Genomic DNA, 26029 nt, shown 5'->3' with positions numbered 1-26029 from the left:
ATCCTCAGCCTAGAATTGGATGATTTGTATAGAGATGTACAGTAGTTCCCACTCAATGGAAAAAAGTCATTTTACACAGTTCATTTTTGGCTAATATAGTGTTTACTCACCAGTTGCAAAAATGAGGCAATTCTATAAAGAAGACTCTCAATTTTGATGCATTCTATCTCCAATGGACATGGCCCTGTGAAGTCCGCCATGGAGTACTGGCCTAGAGAAAGGAGGGCCTCTGTGCAGTGCTTGAGGGCCATTTCATAGTCCTGCCGTTTAAGTGATTCACATGCTTGTTCACATGACTTCTCAGCTCTTCTGTCTTCCATGACTCAGGGACAAAAATCCTAAAGACAGAGAAAGGACAAGTGAGAGAAGTTTTTAAGATGTATTAATTATACATTCTAGCCCCATTCTTATCTCAGTTGGCTTAATTACCTCTTTGAACAGTTACATTCAACTAGCCTTTAGATCAAGGTCACAAAAAAAGCAGCAGTTATTGATGCTACAAAGTCTATACTTCTCTTTTATATATTACGATGCCTTTACACAAAATGCCAACCACAAACCAGCACCTTACCAACAATACGTTAAATTCATAAGTGAGACAAATTTATAAAGGAGACATGGCTTTGAATACTACAAAGTACAGTAAACCATGAAAGATTGTTTTAACTAGAAGGTACTCAAGTATTTCATATCTACACCTCCAAATTCATCTCCTTACAGTTTTGTTAACTGTGATTACAGAGAATCAAAATCTATACTGCATATAATTTGCCCCCCATGGATTAAAAAAAAACTGGCCAATACAGAAGTTTGATTGACCTATCAATTCAATTCAGCAAGCATTTCTTGAAAGCCAGGCCCTGTGTTAGCAGTGCTGATGGTACAAAGATGGAACATATCAACTGCTTTCAAGAAACTCAGATTCTAGTGAGAGGCATTTTGCACAATTACAAGAAAAACTTATTCCATCTGCCTAAAGGCATGAGCTGACCTTGAAAGGTAAATAAGAATTCACCACGAAGAGATAAAAGGAAGAGCAAAGGGGAGCTTTTCAGATAAAGAATTCAAGCAAAATCAGAAAAGAAAAAGTACATGGTTTAAACACAGAATGAGTGGGTAGAAGAAGCAGAGCTATAAATGACTCCAAATGACACAACAAGAAGTAAGGGCTTTATTCTATAGGCAGTGGAGCACACTGGAAAGTTTTTAAATAAATAAGGATACTATCAAATATATATCCTGGGAAGTGGATATGGCTCAGGCGACTGAGCTCCCGCCTACCACATGGGAAGTCCATGGTTCAGTTCCCCATGCCTCCTAAAGAAGATAGCAAGCTGGGATGAAGGGCAGCTCACACAACAAGATGACACAACAAGAGACATACAAAGAAAAACATAATGAGAGACACAACTAAGCATGGAGCAGAAGTTCCCAGTGCTTCCTAAGAGGACAAGCAAGACAGCGAGCTAACATGATGGGCAGGTGCAGCGAGCTGATGCAGCAAGATGACATGACAAGAGGTAAAGGAAGGAAAAACAATGAGAGACAAAACAAAAAAGCAGGGAGGGAGGCGGATGTGGCTCAAGTGGCTGGACTCCCGTCTACAATATGGGAGGTCCAGGGTTCGATGCCCAGGACCTCCTGATGAAAGCAAGCTGGCCCGTGTGGCGAGATGGCCCATGTGGAGTGCTGGCCCACATGGAGTGCTGGCCCACGCAGAGTATGCCCCACATGGGAATGCTGGCCCATGTAGAGAGCTGGCAGAGCAAGATAACAAAACAAAGAGACACACAGAGGAGAGAGAACAGAAGATGCAGCAGAACAGGGAGCTGAGGTGGCACGGGAGAATGATCACTTCTCTTCCACTCCAGAGGGTTCTAGGATCAGTTCCTGGACCTGCCTGATGAGAATACAAGCAGACACAGAAGAACACACAGCAAATGGACACAGAGAGCAGACAATGGAGGGAGGGGGAAGAAATGAATGAATGAACGAACGAACAAAATATTTTAAAAATAAAAATCAGGGAACTGGGAAGCCGTTTTGGCCAACAGATAGGGCATCTGCCTACCACATGAAAGATCCAAGGTTCAAACCCAGGGCCTCCTGACCTGTGTGATGAGCTGGCCCACATGCAGTGCTGATGCACGCAAGGAGTGCCGTGCCACACAGGGGTGTGCCCCACGTAGGGGAGCCCCACAGGCAAGAAGTGCGCCCCGTAAGGAGAGCCGCCCAGTGCGAAAAATGTGCATCCTGCCCAGGAATGGCACCACACACACGGAGAACTGACACAGCAAGATGATACAGCAAAACGAGACACAGATTGCAGGTGCCGCTGACAAGAATACAAGCAGACACAGAAGAACACACAGCGAAGGACACAGAAAGCAGACAACTGGCCAGGGAGGGTGGGGAGAGAAATAAATAAATAAATAAATCTTATTTAAAAAAAAAAAAGGCAGGGAAGAGAGGTGACCCAAGTGACTGGGCACCTCGCTTCCACATCGGAGGTCCCGGGTTCAGTTCTTGGTGCCTCCTAAAGACACAGGGTGGGGAGAAATAAGTAAATAAAAATCTTCACATCCTATGAAGAATTGGTTAGAAGAGGAAGAAACCAGATGCAAACACAGTCTTTAGTAAGAGGCAGCTAAAATAGTTCAAGAGATTGTGAGAATTCAAGTACACCTTCTCCCCAGTTATGTGTACTCACATAGCAAGGAAAAGAAGACCTGAACAGAGACTAAAATCCCTTGGCCTGACAGTCATGAGACTGCTTCAGAGAAACACTCTTCCTGATCCCGATCACTATCTCTATCAAGCTTATAGATAGCATTTCTTGCCTGCATCCACCTTACTTACTCTCCTGTTCTTTCCTATATTTACAACTTACCAACTGGTCCAAAGGTTTTGATCTATGCCGTCCTCCTTTCTCCGGCCTAACACATATATTCTTTGCCTGGCCTCACCAGTTTTGAAAATGACAACCTGACCCTACCTTCACCTAGCTGTTCTGGAGTCACCTGCTGCCTATACCCTCCAGTGAAAGATGAAGGGAGAAAGTTGTTGATGGGCAGGCTAAATAACAGCAGCAATGAGTGAGGGCAAGATAAAAGATATCAGAAAAGTCTAGGTCCCTTCAATTTTTGAATCTCTTAGAATATCAAAAATGTGTAAGTATATAAGGAATGGAATAAGAAGTTCAAAAAGAACTTCAGCAGCCTGTGTTAGCATTTGTAAATACAGGTGGCACATACAAGGGGTATGAAACAGTATTCTCTGTACTCTTGTTTTGAAATTTTTAATTAAAAAAAAAAAAACTTATTTGAAAACATTTAACAAATTGACACTTTTAACATTAAAAAAGTGAAATCTAATTGCATTATTCACAAGATAACCCAACAGAGTACTGTAATATAGGTCCAAGTTTCTCAGAACTGGACTACTGACATTTGGGGTCAGATAAATCTCTACTGTGGAGGCTATATTATACATTGTAGGATGTCTAGAAACATCCCAGGCCTCTGCCCACTAGATGACAGTAGCATCCCTACCCCATGACTTGTGAAAACCAAAAAATTGTCTCTAGACATTGTCAAATGTCCCCTGGGGAACGGGGGCAAAATTGTTCTTGGCTGAGAACCACAGTATGCAGACAAGCATAGTGTTTCCCTGCAGATAACAGCAACGGCAGAGAGATAAATCCATGGATATCAAAGGTCTTAGAATCAGCAAATCTTTCCTACAAAATCCCCAGCCCAGATCTAGAAAAATAAATATTACAAAAAGAATTAACAAGAAAATCAAAAATAATGTACAAGCTAAAATCTTTCTTTGGGAGAGAATGTAGCACAGTGATCCAGGGTACAGTCTCTGGAACCAAAGGATCTAGGTTCAAAACTCAGCTGCATTACTTACCAAGTCACTCACTCACCAGCTATGTGGTCCAAGGCATACAACTTAAACTCAAGTATCTCAACTTGCACACCTCTAAAATGGTAAGAAAACTACTAACCTCCTAGGATGACTGTAAGGATAAGTGAAATGATATGTGCAAAGCCCTTAAAAGACTGCCTGACACATAATAAGTGCTCAATAAGTATTAGCCATTGTTATTTCCCTGAAATTCAAAATATTGAATTTATCTTATCATAAGATACTGCATTTATAGGAAAAAAAAGAACAATTTTACCACATGATACAGGAATTATTTTCACTATTTTCTCCATTTTGTTAAGCTAGTAATGGTCATGCAAGGATAGCCATAACAGAAATAAGTACATTTGCATATCACTGGCAAAGACTAGTTAACTCCTCAAACTGCAATGATGAAGATCACAAAGAGAAATGTCAGCATTAGTCACCAATGTTAGCATTAGTCACCAAGCATTAGCCACAGAGATCACAGTAACATTATTATAAAAGTAGAGATTAGGGGCAGAACAATTAATTTCAGGAGGTTTAAAGGAAAATCACTTTATTTACAGAGTTGCTGTCATTGATACAAATAGCACTGTTACCTACATATTAGGGTCAGGGACCTACCTCAGAAGTGAATGTTAATGTTTCTACTACAAATACCTTTGTTAACTGAACTCTGATAATTAGTTTCTAACAAAAGCCTACTCAAAATTCATTATGTGTACTTTACTGTAATGTGGATCTCAGAACAAAGACAGGTCTCTGTTCAACAGTTTTCTGTTTTTTTTGTTTTTGTTTTATTTTTTTCAGAAAACAGCATGACCTCGCTACACCTTCTTTAGAAGCTAATGTGTTTTCTCAAACATAAAGATAAAAACTGCCAAGGACAGAAAATGTCTCAGGCCATTCTAAAACAGACTATAGCAAATACAAAGGGAGAGATCTAGAAATCTTCTATACTAGGCCAGCTCCCAGATATACTTCACTGTGTAGCTGACACCCTTTTCTAGGACACACAGATTCATTCATTTCTACGGTATGTGATTCTGCCCTCCTGGCCATACCGCCTGATACAAGAGCAGACACTGACCAAGCAGCGTCCCAAAGAGTCTGTACCCTGGGGATAAGAGGCACTGAGAATGGAAATCCTTGAGTTGAGTCACATTAATCACAGCAGTAAAGGAAGAAGCATCACATTCCTCTACTGCTGAGATTCACCTCTATCTGCCTTGGTTCTTCCTCTTCCTGTTAAAACTACCCAAATTTTCAAGAAGAGAACATAACACTGTAACTTTCTTTTGTTTTTTTAAAGATTTATTTATTTATTTATTTCCCTGCCCTGCTGTTTTTGCTGTCTGTGTTGTCTTCTCTTCTCATTTTCTCTCCTCTAGGATTCATAGGAATTTGATCCTGGAGACCTCTGATGGGTAGAGAGATTCCCTGTCTATTGTACCACCTCAATTCCTGGTTTCTGCTGCGCCTCACCTTGACTCTCCCCTGGTCTCTCTTCTGATGTGTCATCATCCTGCTGCATGACTCACTTGCGGGGGACTGGCTCACCATGCAGCACTCACACCGCACTGGCTTGCCACATGGGCACACTTTTCCTTTCTTTTTCACCAGGAGGTCCCAGGGATCAAACCAAGGTCTTCCCATATAGTAGGCAGAAGCTCTTATCACTTGAGCCACATCTGCTTCCCAACACTATAACTTTCAACACTCTCCTATACCTCTGGGGAACATTTATGTGAAGGGTATGACTTCCTGGGCAAGAAAGCTGGATCAGCAACCAAGATTCTAATCCAAATCCATTAACTACTGCTGACCTGTAAAGAGACTAACACCATGCAATGGACATTAGTTGTTTTGCCACCCAGTATCCTTTCCTGGTGGTAAAAGCCCACAATTTTCATTTGAGAATCTACCTTTCCCCCAGTCAATCCATGCTGGTTTCTCAGGAGCTGACTCTACCAGGGCTCCAAAGGTTGCATGTGACTAGAACTGACTAATCAGAGCCTCACATATCCCAAGACAGGAATTGGCTCAGGAAGGATATGTGACCCAAAAAAAGCCAATGAGACATCATGAGACTTGGTTGAGGCTTCTGGGAAAGAGAAAGGTATTCCTCCTTCCTGCTGAATCTAAAATCTGGGAGGCTGCAGAGGTTGAAATGTAACCCTGGCCATTTTTGTAATACATAGTGCCTGCAACTGCCACCTATACAGAAAAAGGCAGAGCTGATACATGGGGAGAAATTGAGTCCTGATGACATCATTTGAGCCCTGAATCCAAACAGCTGTGTCTGGACTTTGTAGTTAGGGGAACCAAGAAACTTCTTTCTAGCTTAAGCCAATTTAGGTTGCTATTTCAGGAACTTGGAACCAAGAAAGTCCTAACTGACTGACATATATATATTACACAATCTGATCAGTACCTCACTAGGTGTGAAAACCAAATGAGCTCATGTAAGTAAAGTCTCTTGTAAAACAGAGCCCATACACATGATTATTAATGATGCGGCATATAGCTTTTACTATTAGTAACAATAAGTGTACAGAGGAAAAAGAAGAGGTCAGGGGAGAGACGATTTAGTGTGACATTTGGTTATTCTGTTTCTTGAAAATATAAAGCAAGACATTTGGCTAAACAACATTATTATAATGTATAAATATATTACTACTTCAGTAGTAATAATAAGAACCATTTACTGAAGGCCTACTGTTGCCAGATACTGTTTAAAAGACTAAGTAATGTAATTTAATTTTTTAAAATGACCCTAAAGTGAACATTATTATCAATCCCATTTTATATATGTGGAAAGAGAAGCACAGAGCAGTTACCCACATACACAGTAAATGACAAAGGCAGAATTCATATCCAGCCACATACGTTGACAGAACTCATACTTTTAACCACAACACTGATTCTGAACCCAGAAGCAATGAAGGTTCTAATGCTGTCCCAATGGAGTAGAAACTTAAATTCAGGCACTAACATCACAAGAGCATCAAATGTGACTTAAAATACCACAACTTTAAATCTGGAACAACACTGAAGACTAATTTCCTAGATAGCTGGGCATTATAAAAGTATACCTGGGGGGACAATCGGCAAGATGGCGGCAGAGTAAGGAGCTCCTAGAGTCTGTTGGTGCTACAGTGCCGTTAGTAATCACCCAGAGTTAACTAAAGCACCTATTTGGGGGCTCCAGGAGACCAGAAGAGCATCCTGCAACATCCTTGAAAGAATGGAAGTAGAAGATTGCAGAGATGATTTGAGAGTATACTACTCCATTCCACCGAGGCCAGTGCCCATCCTCCACTGGCAGCCCAAGCCACCTCATAAACTATTCCGAGGCTGGAATTGGAGCCTCCACTTTCCAAAAACAGGGTAGGAGGAGACTGTTGGGCACCAACTTCACCTACTGATTAGTGAATTTGGTGGGCTAAAGTATAATCCTAAGAAGAGCTAAAGTTTGAACCTATTAAAATCAGAAAGAGGCCGGAAGCCACCATTTCAACTCTACCACCAGAACAAGGGGAAGTTGGGCAGTCTGAAAATCACAGTGCTGGTAGGGACTGGCTACCAGAAGGAAGCAGGAGGACCTGCGCCACACTCTCCAGGAAAACACAGGCCACACCACCAAGGCTGGTGATCATCCTACTCTGGCGGCACAAGCTGCCTCAGGAGCCACTCTGGGGCTGGAGTTGGAAACTCCATTTCCCAAAAACAAGGGAGGGAGAGATGGTTGGCCATCAATTTCAACTACGGATTAGTAAATGCGGCTAGCTGAAGTATAACCCTAAGAACCACTTAAGTTTGAATCCAAGTAAGAAAGAAACTAGTAGCCGCCATTCTGACTCTGCCCCCAGCATGAGGGAAAGCCGTGCTGACTGAAAATCACGGTGATGGTAGGGGGTCAGTTTCTTTCCACCCAGATCGGACAGCAGCCCTAGCCTAGGTTTCAGCCCAACTTCTGGCAAGGAGGAGGTTGGCGAGCCCTGCACCAGACTCTGGGTAACTGCAGGTACACTGAGCTGGCACAGACTGAATAGTCAGAAGCCTAATGGGGCAACTGCGGTCATTTCTGACCTGCACAGCATAGATTGCTACCCACACCTATAGCTCCAACCCCACCCCAGGCAGGGAAGGAAGGAACTTGAAACTTCATCAGTCTCTGTGGGCAATGACAGTCTAGGCCTGCACAACTTGGATTATTATACACTGCTGTGGCTCTGTCCCTACCCCTGGCAAAGAGGAAAGGTAGAAGAAGCTACATCAGTCCCTGGGGCAATGCGGGCAGCTAGAACCTCCAGAGTTTACAGCAACAATTACATCCTCGGCTCTTACTACACAACCAGAAAGGGAGAAAGGGAAGGAAACCCTAAACTAAAAAGAGGAACTGTACCCAGAATAAACACACCTAGTAAGCCAGATGCAAAGAAACCAACAAAAAATTACAATCCATACCAAGAAACAGGAAGATAGGTCCAGTTAAAGGAACAAGATAAGCCTCTGGATGACAGAAAGGAGTTCAGACAACTAATCACAGATGTTCAAACAAATCTCGTTAATAAATTCAATGAGATGGCTAAAGAGATTAAGGATTTTAAGAAGACATTGGATGACTACTAAGAAGAATTTGAAAGCAGACATAGAAAAATAGCAGATCTTACAGGAATGAAAGGAGCAATAAATGAAATTTAAAATACACTGGAATCATGTAACAGCAGAATTGAGACAGAAGAAAGGATTGATGAGCTTGAAAAAAATGGCCTCTGAAAGCAAACATATAAAAGAACAGATGAAGAAAAGCATGGAAAAAATTGAACACAGTTTTAGGGAACTAAACGACAGCAAGAGACATGCAACATGCATGTCATGGTTGATCCAGAGGAAAAAGAGAAGGGAAAAGGGGCAGAAGGAATATTTGAAAAAATAATGGTAGAACATTTCCCAACTCTATTGAAGGACATAGATATCTGTGCCCAAGGAGCACAACGTACTCCCACCTGAATAAATCTGAATAGACCAACTCCGAGACACATACTAATCAGAATGTCAAATGCCAAAGACAAAGACAGAATTCTGTGAACAGCAAGAGAAAAGCAATACATCACCTATAAAAGACATCCAATAAGATTAAGTACTGATAACTCATTAGAAACCATGGAGGGAAACGGATGTGGCTCAACCAATTGGGTTCCTGTCTACCATATAAGACATGCAGGGTTTAATGCCCAGGGCCTGCTGGTGAGAGCAAGCTGGCCCACGTGGCAAGCAGATCCACACTGGAATGCTGCTCTGCACAAGAGTGCCCCCCGCATGGGAATGCCACCCAGCACGCGAAAGCCACCTCATTTCAAACAGAAGTGCCGGCTGACACTGAAAGCTGGCGCAGCAAGACGATGCAACAAGAGACACAGAGGAGAGAAAATAAGAAGTCGTAGCAGGGAAGCAGACTTGGCCCAATGGATAGGGCGTCTGTCTACCACATGGGAGGTCCGCAGTTCAAACCTCAGGTCTCCTTGACCTGTGTGGAGCCAGCCCATGTGCAGTGCTGATGTGCACAAGGAGGGCCGTGCCATGCAGGGGTATCTCCCGCATAGGGGAGTCTCACACGCCAGGAGTGTGCCCGTAAGGAGAGCCACCCAGAGCGAAAGAAAGTGTGGCCTACCCAAGAATGGCGCCGCACACACAGAGAGCTGACACAACAAGATGACGCAACAAAAAGAAACAGATTTCCGGTGCCGTTGATAAGGACAGAAGTGGTCACAGAAGAATACACAGGGAATAGACACAGATAGCAGACAACTGGGGGGTGGGGGGAAGGGGAGAGAAATAAATTTTTTTTTAAAATCTTTATTAAAAAAAAAAAAAGACGCAGCAGAACAGGGAGTTGAGGTGGCACAAGAGAGTAATCACCTCTCTCACACTCCAGAAGGTCCCCGGATCAGTTCCTGGAGCCACCTAATGAGACTATAAGCAGACACAGAAGAACACATAGCGAATGGACACAGAGAGCAGACAATGGGGGGAGTGGGGGGGGATAAAATTTTTTTTAAATCTTTAAAAAAAAAAAAAGAAACGATAGAGGCAAGAAGACAGTGGTATAACATATTTAAGATACTGCAAGAGAAAAACTTTTAGCCAAGAATCTTTTATCTGGCAATATTGTCTTTCAAAAATGAAGGTAAGTTTAGAATATTTACAGATAAACAAACTGAGAGAGTTTGTAACCAAGAAAGCAGCTTTGCAGGAAATACTAAAGGGTATGCTACAATTGGAAAAGAAAAGACAGGAGAAAGAGGCTTGGAAGAGAGTCTAGAAATGAAGATTATATCAGCAAAATTAACTAAAATTCTCAAAAGAGTGGTGAAAATAAATATGACAAATAAAACCCAAAGGTCAAAATGGGTGAACTGCCTTTACAGTAGTAACATTGAATGTTAATACATTAAACGCCTCAATCAAAGACACAGATTGGCAGAATAGATAAGAAAATATGCCACCTATATGCGGTGTGCAAGAGACTCACCTTAGTTCAAAAGGATACCAACAAATCAAAAGTCAAAGGCTAGAGGGAAACGGACTTTGGCCCAGTGGTTAGGGCGTCCGTCTACCATATGGGAGGTCCGCGGTTCAAACCCCGGGCCTCCTTGACCCATGTGGAGCTGGCCATGCACAGCGCTGATGCGCGCAAGGAGTGCCGTGCCACACAGGGGTGTCCCCCGCGTAGGGGAGCCCCACGCGCAAGGAGTGCACCCGTGAGGAAAGCCGCCCAGCGTGAAAAGAAAGAGCAGCCTGCCAAGGAATGGTGCCGCCCACACTTCCCGTGCCACCGACGACAACAGAAGCGGACAAAGAAACAAGACGCAGCAAATAGATACCAAGAACAGACAACCAGGGGAGGGGGGGAAATTAAATAAATAAATAAATAAATAAATAAATAAATAAAAGTCAAAGGCTAGAAAAAGATAGTCCATGCATGCAGTAGCAAAAAAAAAAAAAAAGGCCAAAGAGCTTTATTTGTATCAGATGAAATAGACTTTAAAAGACAGTAGTCCCAAGTGCAACGGCAAAGACCAAAAAAGAAGGAAGGTCCAACAATGAGCCCTTGATACTAATGACTATGCTTGTAAGCCTGCGCACCTGAAATAAGAACAAGGCCTACAGCTGCAGGGTGCCTAAGAGTTACCTCCTGAGAGCCTCCGTGTTGCAATGTGGCCAGTCTTGAAGCTGAACTCAGCATGTAAATGTTTTGCCTTCCCCCCAGCATGGGACATGATTCCCGGGGATGAGCCTCCCTGGCACCGAGGGATTACTACCAAGTACCAGCTGATGATGCAACTAGAAAATGACCTTGAATAAAAGAGTCAACTCGGACCAGCAAAATATCTCAGTCTACATATAATACCAGGAGTTAAAAATGCTTTTTGACCTGAATAAAAGGGGGAAATGGAAAGGACAAATGAGTTTATATGGCTATGAGTCTCCAAAAAGAGCCAGGAGGTTGCCCTTATGCACACCTCAGCAGAGTCCCAGAGACAGATAAAAGTAGATGCAACCCCAGGTATTGGTTCTTCTGAGGGCTGCAGAGACCCACAGGTTCTATGATCATGGCAGATGGAGTTCAGTGCCCTGTCAGTTGGCCCTACTTTGGAGTTTGTGTTTCTGTGTGATGGAGCTGGACTCAGATGTGATCTTTGTTCACAAGCCTCTCCTGTGACTTTTACCAGAACTATAGTTGGTGCTGGGGTTTAATGTATACCCAGGGGACCTCAATCTCTGGACTGACCATGTGATAGCCAGGCCCTGGGCATTGACAGACTTGCAGCTCCTACACTCTCATTTTTTGGACTTATCCCACTCAGCTAACATGGAGGTGAAGAAGGTCAACCACCACACCAGGGAGCTAAGAGTGCCTACAACTGAAAGCAAGAGAATTGCATCCAGCATCCATGTGGAATCTAAGCCCCCTCTTGATAGAGATGTGGAGTGGACATGGCCATTCTAGGGTCCACAGGATGGAGGAATAGAGTATGGATTAGTGTGGACTTACTGATATTCTATTCATGAACTATTGTGATTAGTAATTGAAGAAAATGTGGCCTTGGTGTGGAGAAAGTGGCCATGGTGGCTGCTGGGGGTAGGGAGTGGGAGGAAGAGATGTGATGTGGGCGCATTGTCTTGGGTGGTACTGCAGGGACAGTTACCGGACATTGTATGTCCTCCCATGGCCCACTGGGTGGACTGTGGGAGAGTGTGGGCTATGTTGTGGACCACTGACCATGAGGTGCAGCGGTGCTCAGAGATGTATTCACCAAATGCAATGAATGTCTCATGAAGATGGAGGAGGTTGCTGTTATGGGCAGAGGAGTGGGGTGAGGGAGATGAGGGGTATATGGGGACCTCATTTTTTTTAATGTAACATTAAAAAAATAAAGACAAAAAAATTTAAAAATTAAAATTAAAAAAAAGACAGTAGTAACGTACAATCATAGAAGGAAGTCAGGGAAAAGAAAATTCCATTTACAATAGGGACTAAAAAAATCAAATATTTAGGAATAAACTTAACCAATGATGTAAAGCATTTGTATTCAGAAAACTACAACTCATTGTTAAAAGAAATCAAAAAAGACCTAAATAATTGGCAGAACATTCTATGCTCACAGATTGGAAGACTAAATATCATTATGTCAATTCTACCCAAATTGATATACAGATTTCAATGCTATCCCAATAAAAATTCCACCAGCATTTTTTAAATAATGGAATACATGATTATCAAATTTATTTGGCAGAGTAAGGGGTCCCAAATAGCCTGAAACACCTTAAAAAGGAAAAGCGAAGTTGAGGGCTCTCACTTCTGGACTTTAAATCATATTACCTAGCTACAGTGGTAAAAACAGCACGGTACTGACATAAAAACAGACACATGGACCCCTGGAACTGAAATGATGGTTCAGAAACAAGACTCTCACACCTATGGTCAAGTGATTTTTGACAAGCCTGCCCAAACCACCCAGCTCAGGCAAAACAGTCCATTCAACAAGTGGTGCTAAGAGAACTGGATATCCATAACCAAAAGAAAGAAAGGGACCCCTATCTCACATTTTATACAAAAATTAACTCAAAATGGATCAAAGACTTAAATATAAAAGCAAGAACCTTGAAGCTTCTAGAAGAAAATGTAGGCAAATATTGTCAAGACCTGGTGGCAGGTGGTGGATACTTAAAGGAGATAAGAGGAGGACTGAGATGAACTACTGATGCTTAATGTATGTAGAAGTTTTAATTAACTCTACTGAAAGAGTGTGGAAATGTAGAGTTGATGGTAACACATTATAATGATAACCTCTGCTTTATAAATGGGAATGTGGCTGGAAATGGTAGTCTAGGGATATAAATGTCAATTGAAAGAAAGCTAGAGAATACTTTAGGGACTGAATAACAGTAAACCCAGAGGTGGATGAGAAATGTGGTTGATGGTAAAGATGCAAGAGTGTCCTTTGTGAGCTAGAGCAGATGTACATCACTACTACAGGGTGGTGAAAATATGGAGCATGGGAAAAATACAACTGGAGTGACCTATGGACTGTGGTTAACAGCAATACTATAATATTCATGCATCTATGCCAAAGAGGTACTGTGTTGATAATGGGGAAGTATGGAAAAAGTGTGCCAAATGTATGCTATGGATCATGATTAGTGGTAACAGTCTGATGACATTATCTCATAATCTGTAACAAATGTTCCAGCACGGTGTAGTGCTTTGATAGAGGGGTGTTGCATGGGAATTCTGTACATGTACATGATTGTTTTGTAAGTTAACAACTTCTATAATTAAAATATTTTAAAAGGTAATAATAGGGTGGGTTGGGGAAAAATACACCAAATGTAATATATGGACTAAAGTTAGTAGTAAGATTTGGATGATATGCTTTCACAATTTGTAACCAATGTCTCACAACAATGCAGGGTATTTGATGTATGGGACCCCTGTATGATGCCATGTAAATCTGCTTTGTAAGTTCACAATTTTCACTACATACTTATAGCTTATGTATGTTCATGCATAAATGATATTACAATACACTTATTGTTTTTGTATGTTTATGTATGAGTGATACACTTCAATAATTTTTTTTAAAAACAGGGGGAAAAAAGTATTCCTAGGGGGGAGTGGAGTATTCCTTCTGTAGCTCAGTGGTTGAGCACCTGCTTCCCATGTACAAGGTCCCAAGTTCAATCTCTAGTACCTCCAAAAAACATATTATACCTAGGTTAATAACCACCATGTTAGTGATAGCCATAAAAAAAATTTTTTAAAGCCTGAAAAAGCACATACAAACTTAAGTCAATCATCTTCTTTGATTAGGCAAAAGTCCTGTGTCCCACAGCTAAGAAGGCTGCTAATTAGCACCACCTCTTCAAAAAATGACTTTTGTGCCCTTCTATAAATGAACTTCATGAGACCATACCCAAAGTTATTTTTCACCATTTTTATAGAACAGAAATTTGTTTTAAAATATAGCCATCTTACCACAATTCTAAGAAGAAGAAAAAATCAATAAATTGAACTTTTTTTATTTTTTTCCTTTGCCTCCCCCTCCCCCACCTTGCTGTTTTTGCTATGTCCATCTTCTGTGTCATCTTCTGTATTTATTTCTTTTTTGTCTTCTCACCTTTCTCCTCTAGGATTCACTGGGGTTCAATCCTGGGGACCTCTGGTGTGGAGAGAGGTTCCCTGTCAATTGCGCCACCTCAGTTCCTGGTCTCTACTGCACTTCATCTTGACTCTCCCCTTTGTCTCTTTTGTTGTGTCATCATCATGCTGCAAAACTCACTTGGCGCAGGCACTGGCTCACCACGCAGGCACTCGGCTTGCTATGCGGGCACTGGCTCATCGCGCGGGCACTGGCTCATCGCGCGGGCACTGGCTCACTGCACAAGCACTTGCACAAGCACTGGCTTGCCACACAGGCACCTGGCTCACCACACAGGCACTCAGCACGCCACACAGGCAATCACATGGGCAATCGGCCTACCATGCAGGCACTTTTTCTCTTCTTTTTCACCAGGAGGTCCCAGGGATCAAACCCGGGTCCTCCCATATAGTAGGCAGAGGTCCTATCACCTGAGCCACATCTGCTTCCCAATAAATTGAACTTTATCAAAATTAAAAAACGTTTGAACTGCAAAAGACACTAAGACAAATAAAAGGCAAGCTAAAAACTGGAAGAAAATATCTGCAAATCACATTTCTGAAAATGAACTTGTATCAGAATATATAAAAGAACTCTCAAATTTCAACAAGGGAAGCAAATGCAGCTCAAGTAGTCTAGTGCCTGCTTCCCATGGTATGAGGTCCCAGGTACTTCCTAAAAACTTCCAAACAAATGAAAAATAAAATTCTCACTGAGGAGCAGATGTGGCTCAGTGGTAAAGCACCTGCTTCCCATGTACAAGGTCCTGGGTTCAATCCCTGGTACTTCCTTAAAAAAAAAAACTCAAGAAGAACAAAAACAACCCAGTTAAAAGCTAGACTAAAGATTTCAACAGACACTTCACTGAAGAAGATATAATGATGGCAAATAAGCACATGAAAAGATGTTCAACATTATTAGTCATCAAGGAAAAGCAATTTAATGTCATGATTATATACCAGTACACACCTATTAGAATGGCTAAATAAAAATTATTGATAATACCAATCGCTGAAGTAATGCAGAGTAACTGGAACGAACTTTCATACACTGCTGTATCATACGGTACATATGGTACTTATGGACAGTACTCTAGAAAAAAGGTTAGCAGTTTCTTATGAAGTTAAATATGCATTCACTATATGACCCAGCAAGGCAACCCCTGGACATCTGCTCTAGAGAAATGAAAATTCTGTTCATGCAAAAATCTGCTCACAAATATTTATAGCAGTTTTATTCATATTCATTCATAATTGCCCAAAACTAGAAACAACCCAATGTGCTTTAATGAGTCAGTAGGCAAACTGTGGAACATCTATACAGTGGAAAACTACTCAGCATTAAAAAAGAAAAAAATTTTGATATATGCAATAACCTGGGTGAATCTCAAAGACATTATGCTGATTGAAAGACTCCAGTCTCAAAGGCTTACATACTATATGATTTTGTTTATAGGACATTCTCGAAAAGACGAACCTATAGGGATGGAGAACAGATCAGTGGTTGCCAGGGGTTATGCAGAAGGGGAGATTCCCCAGGGAGTTTACTCCAGGTGTTAGAACTGTTCTATATCCCAAATGTGGAGGGGGTTACATGAACTATGCACTTGTTAAAATTCACAGAACTGAGGAGTGCATGTGCCTCAAGTATTTCAGAACCTGCCTACCCCATAAGAGGTCCCAGGTTCAGTTCCCAGTGCCTCCTAAAAAAAGAAGAACAAGACAGCAAGCTGATGCAATGGGCTGACACAAGAGGCTGGCACAGTGACCTGACACAACAAGGTGACAAAATGAGGAAATACAATGATAGACATAACAAGCAGGGAGAGGATGTGGCTCAAGAGATTGGGCACCTCCCTCCTACATGGGAGGTCCCGGGTTCAACTCCCAGTGCCTCCTAAAAAAGAAGACAAGAAGACACAGAGAACACACAACTAGCAGACAGCGAGCACAAACAACAAGAGGAGAAAAATAAATAAATAAAATAAATCTTTTAAAAGAAAAATTCATAGAACTGGACTCCAAAGAGGGAAAAATCAATTCTACTATAACTAAAAAGTTTTAAAAATTTTTAAAATGAGTCTTGATGTTACAATGGCCATAGTTTTTAAAAATTGAAAAGAAATAGATGCAGAAGAATAAGATTATTGTTGCTAAATGGAAAATTCATGCATTCTTCTTCCTGAGTATGTAGGCTAGAGGCTCAGAAAGAACATCTCCAAACAGAACATACATTCAAATTCTCTTGGCACAAAATCTAGGATAGTTCTGAAAAATTTTTTCATGGTTAAATAGTTGGTCCAGGATCAAAAGTTAATATTGGAAGAATAAAATCAATACTGTATCAAATAGGTGGCAGGCTGACTTAGCAGGCTACTACATTCAATAGCAGTTGACAAAGGGAGGAGGGGTGGTTTTTTAGTATCATTCTCTTCCCACTGTGTATCTTCTCCTGTGAGAGTGTGAAAATAATCACCAGACCACTTTGAAATAAAATCATGAAATGTACTTTTACTTTAAAAATCAGCTACCTTCCTTAAATTAATTTCTCTTCTTAATGCAGTTCATGGTCTCATATTTCTAAAAAATCTAAATTCTGTATTTGATTCTCAGCTGTAATGAACAGGCATAAATTGTGATCAAATGGGGGAAACAATATTAGTAACTAAAAGTCCTTTAATCTTAATTCAAGATTATTTCTGCATCTCCTACATCTTTGTACTTATTACAAAACTGTATTACAAAAACAATATTACCTACTCATAATCAACTTAGACGGAATGAATCTAAGTGCACTTGCACTTGTTAAGGTTATAAAAGACTGATGAGTTGACTTAAACATCACCACTTTCTACTTTGACAGAAATTACTAAAATCCATTATTGGTTTTTTATTAAGCCCTAAAATATCTTTATTAGATTATATAAATAAAACCGAAAGAAAACCAATAAAATTCATAAATTTCTTCATGTAACTAGCAAAATTTAAAAATTTAAACAAAAGAAGAAATGCTAGAAAAAAATGAAGATTCACGTTTGTTAAGTCAGGAATTTGCCTTTTTTTTTTTAAAGATTAATTTATTTCTCTACCCTCCCTCCATTGTCTGCTCTCTGTGTCCATTCACTATGTGTTCTTCTGTGTCTGCTTGTATTCTCATTAGGTGGCTCCAGGAACCAATCCTGGGACCTTCCAGAGTTTGAGAGAGGTGGTCATTCTCTTGTGCTACCTCAGCTCCCTGGTTTTTTGCTAAGTCTCTTATTCTCTCCTCTGTGTCTCTTTTTTTGCTTCATCTTATTGGATCAGCTCTTCGGGTTGGCCGGCACTCCTGCATGGGCAGCGCTCCACTTGGGCCAGCTCACCACGTGGGCCAGCTTGCCTTCACCAGGAGGCCCTGGGTATCAAACCCTGGACCTCCTACATGGTAGATGGGAGACCAATTGCTTGAGCCACATCCACTTCCCAGTAACTTGCCTTTAATCTGTGTAATATATTATCTTCCGTGTAGAAACTCAATTATGATCCCGAAAATAAGGCTCTGTTAGGAAGTAAATGTATTGTGACAAAGGCAGTAGAAGCTAAATTGATACATTTGTATTAAAATAACCACATGCTGTAGACCAATTAAGGATGAAAGCACTATCAGAACCTGCCTCCTCCTCCCCCACTGAGCAGCACGGCCATGGTGAGCCAGTGTGTACAAGGGTGATCACTAAAGTGTCATGTTTCCTCAGGGAGGAAAAAGGTAAGAACCATACTCGAGATGGTATATGGTTCCTAAATGCCTATAAAATAACATTGAAGTTTACCAGTCAGATAGCCAGGACACCCAACAATCCAGCTACAACTAACTTTCTCACCACCACCATATACAAACCCCCAACTACACAGATCTCTGACAATGCTGTTGCTTGCCTCTGCCAGGAACATCCTTTCCTCTCCTTTCTCTGGATCTAAATCCTACCCAGCTTTTTTTTTTAAGATTTATTTATTTATCTCTTTTCCCTTCCTCCCATTGTCTGCTCTCTGTGTCCATTCACTACGTGTTCTTCCGCGTCCCGCTTGCATTATCCAGAGGCACTGGGAAACTGTGTCTCTTTTTGTTGCGTCATCTTGCTGCATCAGCTCTCCGTGCGTGCAGTGCCACTCCGGGTGGGTGGCGCTTTTTTCAAACAGGGTGGCTCTCCTTGTGGGGCACACTCCTTGCGTGTAGGGCACCCCTATGCAGGGGCACCCCTGCACAGCATGGCACTCCTTGCATGCAGCAGCACTGCAAATGGGTCAGCTTACCACGCAGGTCAGGAGGCCCTGGGGATCAAACCCTGGACCCTCCATATGGTAGATGGATGCTTTATCAGTTGAGCCATGTCCACTTCCTGCTACCTAGCTTTTAATGAACACTTCAGGGCCTACTTCTCTAAGATGCTCTTCCCTCCAAACCAACATTACTTCCTAAAGAATCACTTGGCCTCTTTTTATTTTTTTTAAAGATTTATTTTTTATTTATTTCTCTCCCCTTTCCACCCCCCACTGTCTGCTCTTTGTCCATTCACTGTGTGTTCTTCTGTGTCTGCCTGCATTCTTGTCAGCGGCACTGGGAATCCATGTCTCTTTTTGTTGCGTCATCTTGCTGCGTCAGCTCTCCGTGTGTGCAGCGCCAATCCTAGGCAGGCTGTGCTTTTTTCATGCAGGGCGCTCTCCTTATGGGACGCACTCCTTGCACATTGGGTTTCCCTACGCAAGGGGCACCAGTGTGGCACGGCACTCGTGTTGCACATCAGCGCTGTGAGTCAGCGCTGCACATGGGGCCAGCTCACCACACGGGTCAGGAGACCCTGGGTTCGAACCCTGGACCTCCCATATGGTAGGCGGATGCTCTATCAGTTGAGCCAAATCCGCTTCCCAACTTCGCCTCTTAATCATCTATTATTTTGCATTAAACCCATCAAGTAAGATGCCTTATCTTCCCAACACAACTAATAAATGTTTCATCTGATTTCTATGATTTATATCCCCTTGACAACTGTTCAATTTCATTAAAATCATTTAATAAGTACTTCAATTGAATTTCCCAAAGAGATAACCTAAAATAACTTAAATGCCAAGCATTCCAAGAACTATCCTATACCAAAGTCAAGTCTCATTAAAAAGCCAAATCATAAAGAAGAGTGCTATCTTTAAATTTATCTGCTTTCATCCAAAACTGGAACCTGTGATGGTTCCATGGGGTACACAGGCAAAATATTTTGCAAAGCAAAAAATTGTATTTATTATACTGTACTTCCCATTCAGCCTTGATTTTTCTCTAAAACTTTTATAAAATCACTGAGCATGCAAAAAGCATTAGAAGAAAGACTAAGCCTATTGAGAAAAACTAGATCATCAACCATATTCTATTTTAAATAATCTCTTTCATAAAGAGGTATATTCTTCTAAAATTCCAGAATGAACAGAATTCAACAGAGCAAAGTAAATGGTTTTAAGTAATAAAAGAAATATCCTGACGTTTTAATGAATGATAAAAAGAAGAAAAACTAAATTTTAAAAAATTATAACAGCTAAAATTAAGATTTTTCCCATCAATTACTTTGACTTTTCCTGATCCATTTTTTAGAATTGCCACAATTCTAGAGATAGTCTTCTTAGTTTCAGTAATTCCAAATTATTTCTTGAACAGTGGGAGCCTCCTCCTAAATCATTAAACCTGCTTAGTAATCAATAAAGATTAAAAAATAAAATAAAATAAAACCCATATTTAAGAATCAGAGGGAAGCAGACTTGGTCCAGTGGTTAGGGCGTTCGTCTACCACATGTGAGGTTCATGGTTCAAACCCTGGGCCTCCTTGACCCGTGTGGAGTTGGCCCACACGCAGTGCTGATGTGTGTAAGAAGTGCCGTGCCAAGCAGTGGTGTTCGAGCACAGGGGAGCCCCACGCGCAAGGAGTGCGCCCCGTAAGGAGAGCCACCCAGCACAAAAGGAAGTTCAGCCTGCCCAGAAATGGTGCCGCACACACAGAGAGCTGACACAACAAGATGATGCAACAAAAAGAAACACAGACTCCCGTGCCACTGATAACAACAGAAGCAGACAAAGAAGAACACACAGCAAAATAGACACAGAGAACAGACAACTGGGGCAGGGGGAAAGGTAGAGAAATAAATAAATAAATCTTTAAAAAAAAGAAAAGAACCAGGGAGGAAATGGATATGGCTCAAGCAGTTGAGCACCTGCCTACCACACAGGAGATGCTGGGTTCAGTTCCCAGTGCCTCCTAAAGAAGAAGAGCCAAGACAGAAAGCTGACACAATGGGCTAGCATGGCGAGATAACGCAACGAGATGAGACAACAAAGAGACACAACAAGGAAACACAATGAAAGACACAACAAGCAGGGAGAAGAGGTGGCTCAAGCCATGGGTGCCTCCCTCCTACATGGGAGGTCCCAGGTTTGGTTCCTGATGCCTCCTAAAAAAAGACAACGAGCACACAATGAATGGACAAAGAGCAGACAGCAAGCACCAATAAGGAAGGGAGTTGTTTTTTTTTTAAAATCAGGTAAATTATACCAAAAGGATGACTTCTAGAAAAAGTTGCTACTTGCCAAGGAAGTTTTACTGTTAAAAAACATTTTCTATTCTTTGTATTTCTTCATTTTCTTTTCCAGATTATCTGTGTAGACATGTAATAACTCAAAACAGGAAAGCTTTTCAAATAAAGCATAAATCAATATTTTAAAACTATGTAATTAAAACAAAATAGTATCACCACCACCACCCTACTTAAAGGCCATCTTCGATTAACCAACAAATTACGTTCTAAAACCACATTTTCAAATCAGATGTTTGGAATTCATAACATAGTTTCATAGAGAAGCAGTGTTAAAAATAAAGGGTTATTGGAAAGATATGAAACAAAAGGTTACAAAATAATACATATAGTGAAATCCCATTTTATAAGTAAAACCATTCAGTCTATAAAATAATATGGTACAGGAAACAGATGTGGTTCAAACAGTGAGCACCCACCTCCCACACGGAAGGTCCCAGGTTCAGTCCCCAGTACCGCCTAAAATAATAATAATAATAAGATAATAATAATAATAATGTCTGTGATCTCACTTGTGTAAAATATATATCTATCTGTATGGAATATTTTACATAAAAAGCCAGGAAGGATATGAGTGGGTATCTCCGGGAAGTGGATGTGGCTCAGGTGATAAGGCCTCTGACTACCATATGGGAGAACCCAGGTTCAATCCTTGGGGCCTCTTGGTGAAAAAGAAGAGGGGAAGTAGACATGACTCAACTGATAGAGTGTCCGTCTACCATATGGAGGGTCCAGGGTTCGATCCCCAGGGCCTCCTGACCATGTGGTAGGCTGGCCCACGTGCAAGTGCTGTCGCACACTAAGAGTGCCATGCCACTCAGGGGTGCCCCCATGTAGGGGTGCCCTGCACGCAAGGAGTGTGACCCACAAGGAGAGCCACCCTGCTTGAAAAAAGAGCAGCCCGCCCAAGAGTGGCATCCCACACAGAGGGCTAATGTAGCAAGATGACGCAACAAAAAAGAGACACAGTTTCCCAGTGCCGCCTGATAATGCAAACGGAGACAGAAGAACACACAGTGAATGGACACAGAGAGCAGACAACAGGGAGAAGAGGAGAAAAATAAATAAAATAAAATCTTAAAAAAAAGATAGAGAAAGCGTGCCTGCACAGTGATCCAGTGCCCGCGCAACGAGTCGAATGCCCGTGTTTGCCTACACGGTGAGCCGAGTGCCCACATGGTGAGCCAAGTGCTCACATGGTGAGCTGAGTGCCCGTACAGTGAGCCAAGTGTCCGCATGAGTGCCCATGTGGTGAGCCAGTGCCTGCGTGGTGAGCCAGTGTCCGTGCAAGTAAATCACGCAGCAAGATGATGATTCAACAAAAAAAGAGACAAACAGGACAGTCAAGGTGAAGCGCACCAGAGACCAGGAACTGAGGTGGCGCAATTGACAGAGAACCTCTCTCCACATCAGAGGTCCCCAGGACTGAATCCCGGTGAATCCTAGAGTAGAAAGACCAGAAGAGAAGACAAAAAGAGAAACAGATGCAGAAGGTCACACAGCAAATGGACACAGATAGCAAAAACAGTGGGGCAGGGGAGGGGGAGGGGTGAGGGGGAAAAAAAGTGGGTATCTCCTTCCCAAAAGCCCATAACCCCATGAGGAAAACATCACACAAACTCACATTGAAAGAGATTTTACAAACATCTGACCACTACTCAAAACTGTCAAGGTCATGATAAACAAGGAAAGACTGAGGAACTCTCACCGGCCAAAGTATGCTAAGGGCTAAGGAGACATGATAATTAAGTACAATATGGGATCCTGTGCAGATGCTGGAACAGAAAAGGGGTATTAGTGGAAAAAGTGGAGCAATCCAAATAAAGCCTGGAGATTAGTTACAAGTACACTACCAATGATGATTCTTAGATTAGATAAATATATTATGGAAATACAAGATGCTAACAGTGGGAGAACCTGAGTGAGATGTACATAACTCCAACCTACATTTGTAAACTTTACTATAAATTTAAAATCATTTCCAAATAAAAACGTTACTAAAAAATAAAAAAGTCTATCACTGGGCAATGGAATTACAAGTGTGTTTTTTGTTGTTTTTTTTTTTTAAAGATTTATTTTTATTTATTTAATTCCCCCCCCTCCCCCGGTTGTCTGTTTTCTGTGTCTTTTTGCTGCGTCTTGTTTCTTTGTCAGCTTCTGTTGTCGTCAGCGGCATGGGAAGTGTGGGCGGCGCCATTCCTCGGCAGGCTGCTCCCTTCTTCACGCTGGGCTGCTCTCCTTATGGGTGCACTCCTTGCGCGTAGGGCTCCCCTACGCGGGGGACACCCCTGCGTGGCAGGGCACTCCTTGTGCGCATCAGCACTGCGCATGGGCCAGCTCCACACCGGTCAAGGAGGCCCGGGGCTTGAACCGCGGACCTCCCATATGGTAGACGGACGCCCTAACCACTGGGCCAAAGTCCGTTTCCCTACAAGTGAGTTTTTAAATTCATTTGTATTTTCTAACTTTCCAACAAGCAACATGTTTCATGAAAAGGAAAAAGGGGAGAAGAGATTATTCTAGATTGAGAGTAACTGAAGATACACAATAACCTAGAGGACTAAAAGACATTTTTGGAACAACTGGAGAGATTTGTATAATGACTTCATATTTGATGGAATTATTGAATTAATACTTTCTTAGGTGTGATGATGGGATTATGCTTATGGAGGAGGTTTTTTTCCTTAGGAGATACATTTTGAAATATGGATGAAGTGCCAGCCAAGATGTGTGCCACTTACTTTCAACTGGTTGGGGGGAAAAATAATCTATCTTTCTATCTAGAGACAGAGAAAGAGAGATAAGGCAAATGTGGCAAAATGTTAGGAAATGGGTGGTGTTAATCATACTTTTCTTTCAACTTTGCCTTGATGATTTTCAAAATACAAATTTTTTAAAAGTGTTTCAGGGAAACGGACTTGGCCCAGTGGTTAGGGCATCCGTCTACCACATGGGAGGTCCGCAGTTCAAACCCCGGGCCTCCTTGACCCGCGTGGAGCTGGCCCATGCACAGTGCTGATGTGCGCAAGGAATGCCGCACCATGCAGGGGTGTCCCCCGCGTAGGGGAGCCCCACGCGCAAGGAGTGCACCCATAAGGAGAGCCGCCCAGCGCGAAAGAAAGTGCAGCCTGCCCAGGAATGGTGCCGCCCACACTTCCCGTGCCGCTGACGACAACAGAAGTGGACAAAGAAACAAGACGCAAAAAAAAAAAAAAAAAAAAAAAAAAGAAACAAGACGCAGCAAATAGACACAGAGAACAGACAATCGAGGGAGGGGGAAGAATTAAATAAATAAATAAATCTTTTTTTAAAAAGTGATTCAAACCCCAAACTGAACCACAAATGCTTTCTCTCTTAAATATGTGGTCTAATTTTATGTACTGCTTGATTTACTTTTTCCAAATTAAAAAAAAAGTGATAGAAAGGAATGATTTATTTCACATAAATTACAGCTAACATTCAAGACTGGGCAGTTTATACAGATCTTGGGCTCATTAATTTCTAACTTCCCTCGTTTTTCAAATAAATCTATTTGACTATAACTATATTATCTTCTTTTAAAGAATCTGGAAAGAGGATTAAATAACTTCAGAGAAGACACAATTGAAGACTATAAAGAATTATAAGAAATTGGGTCACGTAGACTAGAAGAGCAGATCTCATAAAGTTGCATTCTGTGTACCCTAGAGCAGACATAGCTCATCCTACACAAGAGATCCAATATAGACACATCCCTTCACCAGCTAAGAAAGAAGTGAAAATGTTGAGGCATAGTAGAGCACTTTTTGCCTCTTACTGCTAGTGAATTAGGAAACTTTAAAATCATTTCTACTTCTGAAATCCTATTATTCTACATAAATCACTTCTAAAACCTGATACAGTTCATAATACTCTCCTTGTAAGCAGTAAATTCCATGTCCTGATCTAGATGCAAATTTAAAGACTTGCTCCTTACCCATTTTACAAGATACCCTGCCTGTGAATGAGGAGTGATAGCTGGGAGGACAGAACCAGAGCTGGAGGTAGGAAACTAATCCTGATGAAAAACCCACTAAATAAACGTGAAAAAGTCAACCCACAGGGCAAGGTCCAGAGAGACTGGCAGAGAAAGGCTAGAGAACAGAGAGCAAAGGCAGAAGAGAATCCCGGGACCAGGCAGTTTACAAGTCTGGTAAGAGAGCACAGCTGTGAGAAAAAGGAAGGACAGAATGTAGGGAGATGAGAGAAAGAGAGGGGAGTGGGGGAAAAAAAGGAAAAAGAATTTAAGCATGAAGAGAATTCATTCAAGAACTCCTGCCCAAGTGCCAGCAGAAAGATGACTTCCTTCCACAGAGGTGGCCATTTGTATCTAAGGAAGCCATGAAAGTTGGCAAAGTCCAAAGAAAGTTATATATAAGGGAAAGTATTTTTCTATTAAAGAATACTAATATGCCTCTATCCACAGAGAAGCTAGTGGCATTTTTTTCTTTGGTTTGTTTTTTTGGTGTTTTGTTTTGTTTTTTAAATCTGGACCTGACTTTTTTTTATCAATTTAAATGCTATGGCACATTGGTTAAGGGCATAGGCTTAAGGCATCTTCCTGAACCTGAATCCTGGCAGTATGACCTGAGGCAGTTTGCATAGACCCTCTGTGCCTCCATCTCCTCCTCTGTGAAACAGAGGGTTTCAATCTGTTAAGACACTGAGAACAGGGCCTAGCTCACCGTGATCATCATGGAAGTATTAGCTACTACTGCCCCCTAGATCTAGAATATAAGCTCCACAAGAGCTGGACTTTTGTCTGTTTTGTTCACTGTGGAA

The 26029-nt window shown here is 41.7% G+C and overlaps 1 protein-coding gene across 4 annotated transcripts in view; it reads right to left on the bottom strand.

The window, feature by feature from the left end:
* The window catches only part of HELZ (helicase with zinc finger), a 236830-nt gene that overhangs the window by 199842 nt on the left and 10959 nt on the right, over window positions 1-26029 (bottom strand). For all 4 annotated transcript variants that reach the window (XM_058284578.2, XM_058284577.2, XM_058284579.2 and 1 more), the window contains one exon: window positions 111-338. In XM_058284578.2, the coding sequence (XP_058140561.1) occupies window positions 111-320 (210 nt within the window). In that variant the 5' untranslated portion in view covers window positions 321-338. The remainder of the gene's footprint in view (window positions 1-110; window positions 339-26029) is intronic.

The sequence above is a fragment of the Dasypus novemcinctus genome, chromosome 21, assembly GCF_030445035.2.
Source record: "Dasypus novemcinctus isolate mDasNov1 chromosome 21, mDasNov1.1.hap2, whole genome shotgun sequence".
NCBI lineage: Eukaryota > Metazoa > Chordata > Mammalia > Cingulata > Dasypodidae > Dasypus > Dasypus novemcinctus.
This window is presented reverse-complemented; position numbering and strand designations above follow the sequence as displayed.